The sequence below is a fragment of the Syngnathus floridae genome, chromosome 6 (genome assembly GCF_059516105.1).
Source record: "Syngnathus floridae isolate MCC-2025c chromosome 6, RoL_Sflo_1.0, whole genome shotgun sequence".
NCBI lineage: Eukaryota > Metazoa > Chordata > Actinopteri > Syngnathiformes > Syngnathidae > Syngnathus > Syngnathus floridae.
The window spans coordinates 6,782,225-6,798,365 of NC_142418.1; the positions used below are offsets into that span (position 1 = coordinate 6,782,225).

A 16,141-nucleotide genomic window follows, 5' to 3' on the forward strand; every position below is an offset into this window, starting at 1 on the left:
TTTATCAAGCCGTAGCAAATAGTTATGAAGTCGCAGCACATGAAATGAAAAAGCCTGCAGATGTTGTAATTCAGCCAAGCAAGGATGTCGTGCAAGGCGACGGTAAACAACGAGCCAGCAGCCAGCTTGTAAAAATCGCTGGGAAACCAGGTGACATTTTGATTGGTTGTTTTCTAATGACGGGGATTAATATGTAGGATGTGCTAGAACCTACGCACACAATACAAAGTCTGTGCATGGTGATGTGACGGCCGCGATGCGGCGAATCGGATGATGTTCAGGCAAGCGTGTCAAAACATCTGGATTTTAACAGCTCCGTCGCAAGCAATTAAAGAACATCATGTCACGTCGTTTGATTTGTGTAGCAGCCCGCACCTCACATCTGCCCGGGAAGTTTGCTCTCATTCTAGTAAACAACCCGGTTGACATCTCTTTGATTTATCTTTCAGGTTCACAGACTTGTTAGACTCATGCGGTAAGGTGGATCTGGCGCGGTTGTCGCCCCCACGGAAGGAGTACTGGTCCATGTTGGCCTACAACCGCGCCAAGCTGTGCAACATCCTGTTCAGCAATGAGCTGCACCGCCGCCTTTCTCCGCAAGGGGTGTCGTCCAACGCCTTGCACCCTGGCAACATGATGTACACGGCCATTCACAAGAGCTGGTGGCTCATGACCTTCCTCTTCACCCTGGCCAGACCGTTCACCAAGTCTCTGGTAGGAACCTAAAATGAAAATTACTCGATTGTCAAGTTACTCCAAGTTCACTTTGGTTTGATTTGCCCGGGCACGTTTTAAAAGGGGTGCCCAAAATCTGGCCCAGGTGCCATTTCTAGCCTGGTGCTTTTTTTTTTGCCTGCCCATTAGTCTAATAATAAATTAAACATGACCCGGAATGTTATGAAAGAGTAAAAGTTTCAGACGATATTGGTATTTTAAAATAATAATATAAAAATAAAAAAAATCTGAATATTTGTGTATTTTAAATGTTATTTTTAAATAATTTTATTTTTTATAATTTAAAAGGTTAAAAAGTTGGATATAAGATTCCATACAATTTATTTATTAGATAAACATTGTTTTGTTTATTTTCTACTTTCAAGATAAAATAAACGATGAGCAATTATTCATTAAAAATAACGACAATAAGCTGGAAAAAAATTTAAGAAATCAATATTTTTAAAAAAAATACATGTAAACTATTATAAAGTTTTGTTCTTTTAACTATTGCTAAAAGAATGTTACAAGCTACCACATTTTTTATTTTAAATGTTCAAAATTTGAAAAATAAGTTCAAGGAACAACGTCAACACTTACAGATATGAACATGTTAAACATTTTAGCAACTGTTGTGACTTTTTGTAATGGAAGCACTGACATTTTTTGTACCACACTGAACCAAATGAAACAGCACTTGGTGGAAATTAAGCACATGTTGCTAGTCACCCGAACGGGTCGCTTGCGCTATCATGGCTGTGCTTGAGTTCATCGTACAAAGTCACCTCACACGCGCTATTTGTTTTTCACTGGCTGATGTATCCCTTGGTCAGCATTTTATTTGTCTCGTTGTGTTTGTGGGATGCGGTAGAGGAAGAGGATGGAGCTCCATGTGCTCATTGTGAGCGTTCAGGAAGAAGGTCTGCTTTTCTCATAGAGATATTCTCTGGCATGTTTTCCTCCTCTGCCCGTTGCTGTTTGTTTAACTCTGAGTGACTGTTCCCCTTCCCCTCACCGGGGCCTTTTGGATCCTGTGTACGGTGACTATTGGATTACTGTAAATGTGTGCTTTCTCCATGTACCCCGGAGCACTGACACAATGAACTCTGTCACGTACCCCGATCCCACCAGGAGAAATTCTTACCACAAATTTTTTGATGCCTTATCTTACAGCCGTGCTGTGGAGAGGCCTGTCCAAAAGTGCGAGTACAGTCAAGACATTATGTTCACACAAGCTATCATTTAGAGGGAAATGTCAAGAGGGAGGCCACATGTTGAACTGATGGGATGTTTGGTTTATTTGTTCAATTAAAGCCAGGCCCCACTTGAGAATCGCTGCTTTCTTATGACGGCGGTGTTTGAGTTGGCATGCCCCTCTGACCCCGGGAACTTTGTTTTGGGGGTCAGAATGGTGACTTGTGATGAAGTTGAAGTGGATAAGGGTCACACAACAATGGAGTGAGTGTTTCCTCCATGGATTTTCCTTCCAGAGTGCAGGGAGGGACTCACTGTTGTGTCTTGTGGGGCTCGCAGGGTAATGACGGGGTGCCAAGGCCGTGACGGCGGACCATCTGGTTTGCATATAAACACAGCTTACAAAGTCTCGAAGACAAATCAGCCTTTTAGTTTTTTTTTTTGTTTTTACAATTTTTTTTGTGTGGATAGAATTTGTAATTTACTGTAAAATGTGCAGCCCAGTGTATTGGGTGTGATTCTTAATTTCTAGCTACAGTTCAGTTGTTTTGAACTATAATATATATAATAGTATAAGTATAATACGTTTGCTTTTAAAATTGTATTGAATTTTATTTAAGCGTAGTGTTAATGTCAACAATAAGATGTATATTTTTAGAAAAAAACTCTCTTTCTGATAAACACTTAGGTCTCATGTGAAAAGTGCTTCTCAAGTGCTTTAATTCAGTAAGCCTCCTTATTTATGCTCCTGGGCCACCAGGGGGCAGTACAATGCATGCAGTTATATTTGTCATTTTTTGCAGAGGATAAAGAATATGTGACTGAGTGTTGTTGTATGGTCTGTCTGCATTTGTTGCTCCTGTTTGTGTTCAACCAGAAGTTGTTTAGAGGTGTAGCAGTACAGGCGACATTGATGCTAGTTTCGTTATCAACACTTTTTGTTAGCACCGTCTTTGGAAGCACAACTTATACTACTTGACAAATTTGAAGATGCATGTGTTAATTGGTCGATGACAGTTTATTGAACCTAAGTGGACGTCAAGTTTTGTGTTCCTGGCATGTCTAAGTGGGTGTGTCTTTAAAAGCAATTATCGGAGTGGATCCCTACTTTCCCGCACATGCTTAATTAAACGTCGTGTAGATGTTAGTAAATATTAAAGGGCAAAGGTAGGGCTAGTAATTAAAATTCGGGGTGTGCTGACACAGCGATTAGTTCAAACTCGTGTCTGATAAAGGCCACACACACATGCACGGACTCTCACTTGCACTCTGGCACACCCTTAAGCTGAGCGTTTGCTTTTATTTAAATCTGGCCTTGATAAGACCCCTGGAAGTGTATCCTCTTTAAAAACCCTCTGCTTCTCATACAGTTTGCCCCCATCCCCCCCACCCCCACATTAAGGGCTTAATAAAACAGTGATATTATTTCCGTTATTGGTTACGGGGCTATGAAGATGCTATCACTTTAATTGCACGCGTACACTTACGGGATCCGCCGAGATTGTTCGGGGATGCAAACATAAGCAGAATGTGGAATCCAAAAAACAATCATGGAGGCCCCCCATGTGTGTTCTTGCACAAATAACCTGCCTCTCATTTAAAACATAGTTTTGATTTATGGCAACGCAGGTGGAGTGATGTACAAGGAACCCCCGTTGTATCGCTTCATGTTATGTGCTGCAGATATGGTGAAGACTGGATATATATTTTTACAAATCTTGAAGACATTGTTTTTTTAATGGGTTAGATTTATTGTGTATGGAGTGTGTGCAGAGATAAAACAGTAAAAAAAGCAAAAACATTTTTAAACAGCTTTTGTTGGTATGGACTTACACACAAGTAACCTAGCACAGATTCGCAATATTAAGACAATGTAAAATACTTCCAGGTGAAATTTTTTGTGCACAAAATACGTTTGTCGGTAAGCCGTCACTTTCTTTGTACTGTGACTTCCACTTAAAGCAAAAGAAAGTTGTCTATTAGCAGAGAGCACAACCCACTCCGCCACTGATGTGCCATCGCTGATTCCATTTTGCTGAGTTGAGAAAAGCATCTATAAAGTGCCGTGACATTTTAATCAGCCAAACTATCTGGCGCTAACATCATGTTCCCCTCCCCATGCCTTGATCTGCTTATCAGAGATGGTCTGTAAAGCCCCTGTTTCTTTAATTCAGCGTGTTTAGAGTGGGAGTTTTCCCTGTGTCCTTTGCACACATTATCAGCATTAAATGATCTGGGCCTGCAGTAGTTTGCATGTGCTTGCTTGTGTGTTGAGAGATGAAGGCTGGAACGTTATCGCGGCTCTCTTGATTTAGACGCTGTGATTAATACTCCGACTTTGATTGACTGATTTTGACTGATTCATTTGATGTGTGATAGTCAAAGTTTTGCGAGAGCTGACCCATTCTGGTGATCTTTTTTGTGGGGGGGTGCGGAGTTAAAATAAACACTGTGAACTATGAAAATAAGACAATACTATTTTAACAAAAGCTGATTTATTGTCTTTAATAATTTTCATAATATTGACCTGTAGGTCAGATTTCGACATGCAATGTAGTTTGGAGACAAAATGACATTGGGTGCACATTTCAACATCCCATAATGAATCTTGGTCTTGGCTGTAACCTTTTGTGAAGTTGCCATGCTGTAACCCTGACTCTGTGACATTTTGTCGACTGACTGATTGCCCCCCGAAGATCGGCGTACCCTCAGGCTCGTAGCAGCTGGGCCCTGGCCTATACTCATCAAATCTATACCCTAACTATAGGCCCACAGTGACTCGAAATCACATCCGTCGCCGTAACGGCCAAAAGGGAGTTGGCGCTGCGGGTGCCGCTCCAATCGGACACCCCGGTAACGCCGGTTGATCAGCGCTCTTGCCTGGTCCCACGCTTCTTTGCGTGATTATTTTACCCTGGATTCTGCCTCGGGCACCAGGCCACCTTTTTACATATGCACAGGGTGAACTTTTGACCAGGCACCAACCAATCCGTAGCTGCAGTAGAGAAATGGTTGTTCAGTCAGTGAGGACAGTGAATGTTTCAGGCTCACACCACAATAGCTAAAATCTCTGATATAAAGAGACCATGTTAAAACAGTTTTGTTGAATAGTTTAAACCCCGCCTATGCAATTAAACCACATTTAAAGTTACTAAAGACACTATTTAACGCATGCATTAAAATCAAACAGTAATGCATGCAAACAGAATATACACCGAATACGGTTTTCCACTGATATGCTGAGTTTAATTTGCGCGATACAGTTAGGTGGGTTCACTGTAGTAGGACTCCTCTGCTCAGGCTTTTTGGCTCACTTCTTAGCAGCTTCCCAGGGACGAGCCCAGGGGTCATGACACGAGTATTTCTTTACCTGCTTCACTGTGCTCTTTTGCGGGAAACGGACGCACACGGGGACGGACCCGTATGTGTGCTTTGTGCGTCGCTCAACTGCGTGGAAAGAGCGGAGGAGCCAACCCCTCCTTGGTGGGCTTAGATGAACTGCCAGACCCTTGGAATAGAGTCCTTTAGGATGATTAGGAGCTACACAGGAGGGAGTCAGCTCCATCCCTACAAAAAGCAGAAAGAACATTAGGTATGATGTCAAATGGTTCATATGACACTGTGATTATTGCTTGGTGTTTTTTTAAGACTAGTTTCAGAGAAAATTATATTACTGGCAGACATCCCCCACTGTGCCGCGACAGTGGATCCTTAGTAAGAGGCCACTAAACCCTTGGCTGACAGGAAAGTAGTATTTGGTGTAAATTCTCACCTATGATATTTTTAGGGTTGCTAAGGCAATGTACACATGCACTTTTTTTGTGCATTTTTTCAAAATATTATCCTCTCCAAGATGAGTTTAACGTGTTAACATTAAGATAGTGAAAGCTCTGTGGTTGTTTGAATTAAATCAACGTGACATTCTCTTTGGTTAGTTTGTCAGTTAACTTCACTATTTGCCAAACTGCACTCATAGTCAATTGTAATTTTTTTTCTTTTTTAAGGTGTTGCCATTTTTTTTTTTTTTTTTTTTTGGTATGGGTTTACTGTACTCAGTGCTCAGCGTGCCAGAAGAGGGACACACGTGAAGGGAAAGATTGTGCAAGGATGGATAAAAGCACACAATCCCATTTGGCTTTATTGACATGTGTGTTCCTGCCCAATCCTGTTACAGGGATTATTGTCCACGAAGATACCATTTCATTAAAGAAAACACACACACGCACGCACACACGCGCACACACACACGCGCAAACACGCTCACATACTGTAGAGTCGCATTGGGTGAGCAGAGATGGCCCGAGGCCTGGTTATGTGGTCCATTGCTCAAGGAAACTGTGTAAATGGTTTATTGTGGATGAGTTGATGTGATGGAAAGCGTGTCTGGATCAATAAAGAACCAATCAAATGCTGACAGTCTGCTACTGTATGCGGTCAGTGGTTAACCCCCCTCCTTCCCTCCTCCATCCTCCCGCATGGGCGCGCTTACACAACATGAGTGTGAAGAAGACGTGACCAAAATCTCGGCTGAATGGGAATGTCATTTTGGGAGCCGTGGTTGCACAGGTGTACAGTATGGAGAGTATTTTTTTCAAAGCACCCTCTGACTTCTGCAGGACTTGTGTTGCTTGTTTAGTATGTGCAGTCATCACACCTTCTTTCCTTCATTGCTTGCTTTTCTCAGGCCTGGAGGTTGAGAGGCACAAGATGGAGCCAGAGACGGCTGATTTTTTTTTTAATATTTCATTGATCATATCACTGTCACGTCATAATGATTGTTTTAACAAATATGACAAAATGCATATATTTAATTCCCATCTCCTCTTTTAAGCTTTTACCTCCTATTAAGATACAGTTGACGTTTTTATTTTTTATTTTATTAAAGTCACCGCCACACCGTTCATCAGCTCCTGCAGACACATCAGGGAGGCCATTAAAAGCTTCTGGGGTGAGTTTGTTTCGGTCTGGGCCGAGGCGCCGTCAGTGCTGGACTGAATTACCCAGGAGCCACAGGTCAGAGGCTGCTCTGCTCCTGTTTGCCAAGGGACTCCGTCTCTAATAGAAGAGATCACAGGAGGCCAAAGAGAGACACAAACGGAGCTGGCCTCCCTTCTTATCCATCTGCGTCCTCCTCAACCCACTTCGTCCCTTTGGAGTGCCTTCATGCCTTCTTTTCCCCCCTCATGACCTCTCGGTAAGGATGTAACCCTCTCACCTCCGCTTCACGTATCCACTCTCACCGATTCACAGCCCCTCCCCCCTGCTTTGTTGTGACACTGAGCTGATGGACTATTTTTCAAATTGATTTAAAAAAATGTACATAAGCAGCCGATCCCCTAGCCCAGATTACCTATTGATTTTTAATATGAAAAGCTCATTATATAAGCAGGAACTGCAACACAAAAAGCTAGCCAACCTTTGCATAAATCCTTTAATTGAATTTCCAGAGCCCGTGGTTCTACATTTTTTAATTAAATCCATTTCTTTTTTTTTTTCTTTTTTAAGGCTTGCTTGTGTAATTTGCATGCTGTGAAGTGGGTGCTGTCCCAGATAAAGTGCCATTGATCCTTATTAAGGCTCACCTCTAGGCTCGCTGAAAACCAACCGCAGAAATTAAATGTGCTCATGGTGCATACACTTATTGCCCGCATGATAGGATTAGAGGCAGCCGGAGAGGGGGAGGAGGAGGGGGAGGAAGAGAGATAGAGATGGAGGCAGAAGGAGTGATTGGGTAAGAGGTGAGGCTCATTATTAATAGTTGTTCATATTAGTGTAATATTTCATCTCTTCTCCGCTGGGATGCGACAGCGAAGGGCTCGTTTAGAAATTGAGTCGGATGAGAGCATTATTTGGGCGCCTCATCAAACACGCTGTGGTTGGCCTGCTAGCGTGTTACCATTGGGGGTGAAATTCAAAACAGTTTTTCTCAAGTGAACCTACTTTTACATATTGTGCTGTATATTTAGAAGAATTAGATAACATGTCATGGGAACTGCCATAGAACTAATAATAGCATCTATATTGAGTGTTATAATGTTAAAAAAATGGATATTCTGACTCAAATGGTGTCAGGTCTAAACACCATCAGACATTAATCCACACGCTGGAAACAAAGAGGAGAAGACAACCAGTATTCCTTTTGCTCGCGAGGAGAATTACGTAGAAGGCCCACTTACAGTCCTCCACCAATTCTGAGCGCCTCTTCCGCTATCTCCTCTTTTTATTTTGGGTTGCCCTGGTTACAAGAGGCGTTGCTACACTAAAGGGAGGGGAGATTGTGGCTGTAGCGACGCTGATTAACTAGCTAACAATGTTGTGTGGTGCGAGGCCGCATGGCCTTGGCCGATTCGTGACCCCAGGAATGCAGAGTCTGTTCTTAGGTGGTTGGCAGCCTCGTTCTCGGCTGCGATCTACAAACCTGGATGCCGTGTCCCTGTAAAACAATGCTCTATCCTTTCTTGCTACGTTTCACACAATAATAATGATGAGTAAATAATCAGATACTTCTTGTGCATGCACTCCAACAAACGTTAAGTAAATGTGAGATAACTTGCATGAAGTCTACTTAAACAAACATTGAGTAAATATGGGATAACTTAAAAACTGTCCCGGTCAACAACAATTCATAGATAGAAACTACAAGGTATAATAGAGAAAGAACTTCTCTTTAACTAGACAAAGAACAAAGGTGTTCTGTTCATAACTAGTGAGGGCCTCTCACAGATAAAACAAGGAAGGGAGTATAAGAACTCCCTAAAGCCTGGCAGATATGTTGGCCTTGAGCGAAGGTATGAGACCTCTGGTTCAGGCCGGCCAGCGCTTCTACAAAACTAATTATCCTGACAAATGGTGCAGCAGCACATGCAGACAGACAATAACAAAATTTACTGGCATATACAGGTAAAACACTTTGACATGAAATAGACCTTTCCTGTTTTTAGGTCAATTAGGGTTACCAAAATGATTTCTATTCGTTAAATGCCAGAATAATGAAAGCAAGGTTATTTTAGATAATTTTTCAAATAAAAATCACATTTCAAGGCATCACTGCACAGAATATAAATCATAGCATTTCACAGTATATGAAACAGAAGAACCCCCCCAAAAAAAGAACAAATCAAAATAACTGAAATTCAAAATCACCCACTCCAAACCCAATTGCAATCTAAATCTCCAAACCCAACCCTTAATTCCTCCTCCAAACCCTAAATCCTGAACTCGAACCCCTAATACCGGCATTAAAACCTATCCCTTACACCTAACCCTAAAACCTAACTCCTCATCCTAACACCAAGGGTCCACTGAAGAAGAAGCCCATTTCGCAATTTTGGGGCAATGGACTGCATAGTTTTATCTCTATTTTAATTTTTAAGATCGTATGAGAGACATTAAGCCAATGGAAGTCAGCAGACCGCAATGACCTCGCAGGACAATAAAATGATGGATGGATGGATGGATGGATGGATGGATGGATGGATGGATGGATGGATGGATGGATGGATGGATGGATGGATGGATGGAGATTAGCCAAACTGTTATATGAAAGTAGGGTGAATTTAGATGATGAGTACAGAACAGCTCGCTCACAGACACATTTTTTTTCTACATAAATAGCCAGAACAAAATATCTGGTTGTTTTATTTGTCACTTGAAAGGCTGTCCAGAGACCCAACAATTTGTATATATAAAAGACATTAAAAAGTCAATTTCTCCTAATATGTCCCCTTTAAATGAGGGATGGTCCTCCTCATCATCTCGAGGCGTGGAAGTGAAGATCATTAATGCCCAAAAGGTCACAATGTGCAATCTGTCCAAGATGAGGGTCTTTAACTGCTTATTTAGACATTAAATGATACTTCATTTTCTTGTCCTTACCCTTCTTAGCACACGGCAACCGAGAGCACCGATGATTTCTGTGCCTCGGCGGCGGGCCTCTCCTTCATTGTCTTCCTGTGTGGCTGTATGCACACGCGAGAGCCGATCGATAGGGATTAACCTGTGACCCCCGCCACATACTTATAGGCCGGTCTTCGCCGCTCACACATCCCTCATCAGTTTCACTTAAACACTGCGCCTCACTCAATAAGGCATCGTGCGCTAATTCATTTCAAAGATGGAAAGGGGGCCCCTTCCATAGCGCACCACTCCTTGATTATACACACTCCGACATCCTGTTCAAGCACAAAATACAAACAAAAAGTAAGTAGCACCGTAACACCCATGCAATATTTTGAGTGGGCGAGTCTTCATTTTTATCAAAGTGATGTTATCCGATTGTTTCTCATATCTTCACAGTGAGAGTGGTAATCGTGACTCAGGAATATAGTGGACAACCGCAAATTTGCAGTTCGGCATTTACAAATACACTGACTTCCGGAGTATGCTTCATCATTCACAGAAGCCCTCTTGTTTGAGTTTTTTTTTTCCCCCCAGTTCTGAACAAGTAGTTCAAAAGTGGGCCTTTGACCAAAGGGCTTGAAATTTTAAATTGAGTCCCTTAGAATGTAATGATAGTCATTGTGCCAATATGGAGTTTTGCAGACACCTCATAGTATCTAGTATACACATCCACACTTCTTTTTAATGTCTTTGACTGACTGACTGTTTGATGACACTCTCTCTTTTGTGCACATTACTCTCGCACAATTGTGTGTGTGTGCGTGTGTGTGTGTGTGTGTGTGTGTGTGTGTGTGTTAAGCGGTGCAGTGTCAGCAGTATGTGCTCCCAAGTATTGACCCAGGTCTGTCCTCTACTCTGACTGGCTCTTGTCCCTTAGTTGTCATTTCTCGCTCGCTCGCTCGCTCGCTCGCTCGCTCACTCACTCACTCACTCACTCACTCACTCACTCACTCACTCACTCACTCACTCACTCACTCACTCACTCACTCACTCACTCACTCACTGATAAAATTATGACACGATGTCATCCTTGTTTCAATGCAAAGAGCACTGTCCACACAAAGACAGTATGTCACAAAAGACAAGAATAAACTTGCACACACGCAAAGTCTCATAGGACAAAAGGATAAAGAATGTCTTAACTCTCAAGCACACTTTTGAATCTCCATTTCTTCTATTTTCATTTTATTCCCCGCTTTCATCCATATTTGCCTCACTGGGGAGGATGCAAGAAACAATGGTTATTCATTCACGCGTGAGAGAGTGCAGACCACAAAAAACTCCTTTGATATCGCTCATTTCATTTCATAATCCAATCAATCAGACCAAAACTTGCCGGCTCCTTTGCTGTCCTTCCCTAACCACCTAAGCATACATATTTACATCCACACACACATGCAGAGCGCCCACCTAAAATGAATGTGGTAGTAGCGAGGACCTCTCTTGGGGTTGGGGCATTCCATGTGTTATTGATTGCGTCGCTGTTGCATGTTGTGCTCAATCATGTGTTTCATGCGTCTACCGTTGTCCTCTCCCACCTGGCCCATTAGATTAGGCTAATGCATTCCAGCATTGATTAGTCATTACACTTAGACCAGCTCAGGCAATCGCCTACCTGCTTTGACTCTACTTGACCCTTGAACCCCCCGGACCACGGAGTCTTGACGAGGGGCTCTCGCATGTTTAGCAAACAACCAGCAGACTGAGCCACCTGTATGATGGTCTGTCGCGTTCTGAAGCTGAATGAGAGTCGATTGCGATCTTGTGTGTCGTTTCCCGCATCACATGCAAGGCAGAGCTATAGATTTGTATGATCAAACACTGAGCCGAATATTGATCTCAAAATTTATCAGGAAATGAGCTTTGAATGCATTATGTGAATACCAACTAGTCCTGGGTGTGCCCAACACGACGAGGTTTCCCCATAAATGACAATTTGTCAAAAGTGCTGAGTCTGAGAAAATTTTAGTATGCTTCGATAAATCGGTGAGCAATGAAAATTCTTGGGTTTCAATCTAACCAGACTGTTGATCAAGTTGCAGCTCAAGTAGACTCTGTGACATATCAACTGTAGACACTCAAAGATAATAACTACCTTTTTCTTTCTCGTCCCTCTCCGGAGTATCGAGTGCGTGCGTGTGAGAAACGGCTCTCGTAGGCCGAGTTCTATTGACGGATGGGATGCGCAGTGCAGAGAGTTGAGTGATGCTGAATGGATGTCCTTATTGGATATGAGCTGACCCACTCCGTGGCTCCGCATTAAGTTTGCACCGGATAGGAAATTAACGATCGGATAATTTTATTGACGTTTGTGCTATTGAGCATATAAACAAAATGTTCTTTTGAAGCATTGTGCCAGCATCCTGCGGGGGGAGGAAAGAGGGAGTGGTCCCAGTTGTGCTTAAGAAGGCATAAGTCCATGCAAAGTCCATGGCGTATCGGAAAAGACAGCGACGGGATCAATGGCGGCTCCGTCCCGGTGACACGCGTCCTCTTATTTTCCTTTGCATTTCTGTCCTATCGTATCCGCCCCGCTGCGGCATTGATGGATCGGATGTATTGCTGACATAATCATGAAGACAGAGTGGGATCAATCGAGGGGCGGTGGGGGAAGAAAAAAGCAAACTGGAATCCGTTTTGCTTGTTTTTGTTAAACTTATGATGGTGAACTTGTCAAGGCGTCTTTCCTTTGCTTGAATCAATACTTTGAAGTATCGGGATGTAATACAGTATTCCTCCACTTCTTTATTGTGTTTTTAATGGGTTTTAAAAGTATGTATTGGACTGGATTAAAGGCATGCGATTCATTGGCGGAAGATGATTTGAGTCTCCAATGCACGGCCATTTATTAAAATTTTAAACGCAGTTTGTTTATGTACAGTAGGAGCTGCTGTCATCCATTTCTTAACATAACAACATGAAAAAAGTCGATTCGAAGACAGAACCTCCAAAATCCGAGGCAGACAAAGGTTCAGCAAGCAAACCGCGATGTGGAATTTTCTGATTCTCTTTCCTCGTTCTGGCATGGGGAAGATTACTGATCGCCCCGTGGGTCAGTGCTCTTTATGGAATCACACTTATGAAATACGAACATCTTTCCCCTGCTTTTTCGTTCTCTCTTTTTCACTTCTAACTCCCGCCTCCCTCTCCCGTTGCTCTCCACACCTCTAATTGGAGAGGCAATAAAGGAATGTGGGGGTCACTGGTTCTTCAAGGTGAGGCCCCAAAGCACTTTTGTTCCTCTAGGTGAGCGCTTCTAGATGGCGACATTGCAACTATAGCGGGGATACACACATGCTGATATTTTTTAAAACCTCTTATGCTATCATCTTTTTCTATTTTTTTTTTTTGTCAAAGACTCTACACGTAATGAGAAACGGCTGACTGAGATTGTAAATATTGACCAGGTTTAACATTTCTGATTATCAACCCAGACCATTTTCCAAGCAATCTTACCACGATTCTTCTGTGGTCACACAATTTTCGCTTGATGACGAGATTTAAATATCTATGAAGTTGAATATATATTTTAACTGTAAAACACTCTGTGGAAAGTGCAGCACAACGGAACTTTACTTACCGTACTCAGTTATTTATATTTTTGGCACAGTGGAGGATACCTTCAATGTGAATAAACCAACTCACTTTGTAGCCCAACTTCTGCCAAGGCCCCATGACAAAGAAGAAAATGCACCGGGTGCGGGACAATATAGAGTGGCGACAAAAAATTAAATGAACCCCCCCCGGCCCTGCCCCCCGGAAAATAACAGTTTGGGGAGAACATTCATCACAAGAGAAACGAGATAGTGTTTGGCCTGTTTGTCATCCCTGCTTGTTCTTTGTTTTATGGTGCATGTTGATGATGAGTCAGAGCTTTCAACAGTCGTCTGAAGATGAAATGAGTATTACTTCCGACCAGTAGGGGTCATTGTAGTTCAACATGACTATGTGGGAACACAGTTGAGGGGAAGACAGACGAGAGACTTTGGAGTTTTGTGTCGATTTCGTCTCACAAATATACTCAACTGTTAAATACAAAAATTGCACATTCAGTGCAGTCACTGTTTGTATTATTAGGAGCACCTGCACCATCTAATGAATGCAACAGATCATTGTTTAGGTTTGCCTGTGTGTACCTGCTTAATATTGTGGGAAGAGTGTATAAGCACAATTTATAAATCTGAATAGCATTTTTAATGCAAACCCCTTTTGGGGTTCCAAAGTGGTGTGTCCATAGAGTGCGATCTCACTACAGTGATTGAACAGCACGCCTCCCTCTGCTAATAGGCCTAATTGATTTAGCACTCCAGATGGCAATTTGATGGCCACGTTCAAGTGTTGCATCTCAAACGCCCGGCAGGTATCGCAAGAAGTTACTGCTACATCTTCTTCTCACACGAAACGTTGAAGATAAATTGACGTTAATTGTAAAACTGTCGTAAATCCCAGCATCTGGTAACTTGCGCCACAACGGATGTCACAATTTCATTTGTTAAAAACAATAAGCAAAAAAAAGGCATTTTTGGAGTTATTAGTTGCCTTGAAACCACATTAATGAGGTCAAAAGGAATTTGTGTTAAGTAAAAACAAAAAAAAGTAAAAGCAAACTTCCAAATATGTCACTTCACGACCAATTATGTATGAAATCCTACTAAATTGTTGTGCAAGAGGGAACTTTATTTTTTGGGTTGAAAACACAGTAACATGTGGAAAACTGCAACTTGAGCTGCAACTATTTGATTTCGAGTTGAAAACAGCGAAAATGCCCCTCAAACACAGATTTTTTTTTTAATGTGACCCTCAGACAAATAGATAGATAGAGAGATGGATAGATGGGTAGACAGAGAGACAGACGGACAAATAGTTTGCCTTTCCTCATTCACCCCCGACACCCGCGTGCCACATCGGCCCCCGACCTCCAGAGGATGAATATTAAATGAAGCAGCAGCCGATAGCAGAGTTCAGGACAGGAACGATTTTAAATGCAGCTCGCCCGCCATTAACAGTATATCTGGAAATAGACAGAGGATTTTCCATAGATCATTAATGACGGGAAATCTATCCCCTCTTCCCTTCCACCGTCCATCCATATATCTAACCCGCCCCCCCCCCCAGCTTGGCTTTTGCAGCTTTACTGTATTTCACTTCATGTCATTTTTTTTTAAATTTGTATTTCCGCACACTTTGGACTGGCTGCTTTGTTCCGCGAACACTGCATATATTTGAACACGGCCTCTAATGTCTGTTTAGTACATAATGCACGTCCCCTCCTCCCATATTCCTTGTTATTCTAGTTTAGTGCTGTAATCAAGCAGGGCTTGCCAATAAAGTTTATTGTACGGAGCTAAGTGTCAATATCACACGCACGCCCAGGGCAGAGAGGTCCCTTTAATTAGAATAGGGGAGAGGGAAGCTGCGCTAGTGGAGACCGTGCAAACCTCTCTAAGTGACTACGGGCATGCGCTTACACTAAACTCAAGCTATTCATAGAAAATGAGCCCTGCCGTGAATAGTTTGAAAAAAATAACGCACAAGGAATTGATCTTTATCATACTCTGCATTACATTATATTTCCCACAAACTATAATTCCAAAACACTTTATCACTTCAAACTCATCTAACATTGTCCTTAAAAGTACATGGCTTACAGACTTTGATTTAGAAACAAATACACCATGTGTACTTGCACATTGAAGGCCTGTAACCAGGAAAATAAAGTAAAATTTGGACTTGTTTGCAAACTCATTAAAAAAAGAAAACGCTTAAAAATCTGCAAATGACGAACTCCCTCATAGCGAGGGAGTTCATTGAATTGTTTACATGCATTATAAGCATCAAAAATTGTGAATGCCGCTCTCCTCATGAACTTAATAAGGGGAACAACGTGAAAAAAAAAATGCATTGCTTTTATGGGAAAATCAATGCTTGCTTTACATGACTGTAGAGGCAAGAGGTTCTGAATCTACGCTGAGTCTCAACAAACAATAATCCCAACCATATGAAGTATTGATTGGGTCCGCTTGTTCCCTGTGCGGCTTTTAATGCAAGGGACAACTTTTAAGGTCTTTATGAAGCTGTAAAGTGACACAAAGAAACTTTCATAGCCGTGTGCACACTAGAAAAGCAAACAAACTTTTTGAGGATTTCAATTTTTCAAGTCATCGAAATGTTGCCCCCCCAAAAACTTTATTACTCATAGTCATCACTTGCTAGATTAATTTGAAAACAAATAATGGTGTCCATTTCCTATTCAGGCTTCTATTTTTATTGGAAACGTGTTTCCCGGTAAAAAATAGCCAAAGAAAAATCAAGAAATGCCGAGCAAATCTTTTGA

General features: G+C 42.0%; 1 protein-coding gene across 5 annotated transcripts in view; it reads left to right on the forward strand.

The window, feature by feature from the left end:
* Positions 1-16,141, forward strand: part of wwox (WW domain containing oxidoreductase) — a 131,626-nt gene that overhangs the window by 43,275 nt on the left and 72,210 nt on the right. For 2 of the 5 annotated variants that reach the window (XM_088377506.1, XM_088377507.1), the window contains exon 8: positions 450-714. In XM_088377506.1, the coding sequence (XP_088233632.1) occupies positions 450-714 (265 nt within the window). Of the gene's footprint in view, positions 1-449; positions 715-1,585; positions 1,807-1,887; positions 2,420-6,793; positions 9,520-16,141 lie in introns of those variants that run through there. The other 3 variants (XM_088377508.1, XM_088377509.1, XM_088377511.1) reach the window with 3 other exon arrangements.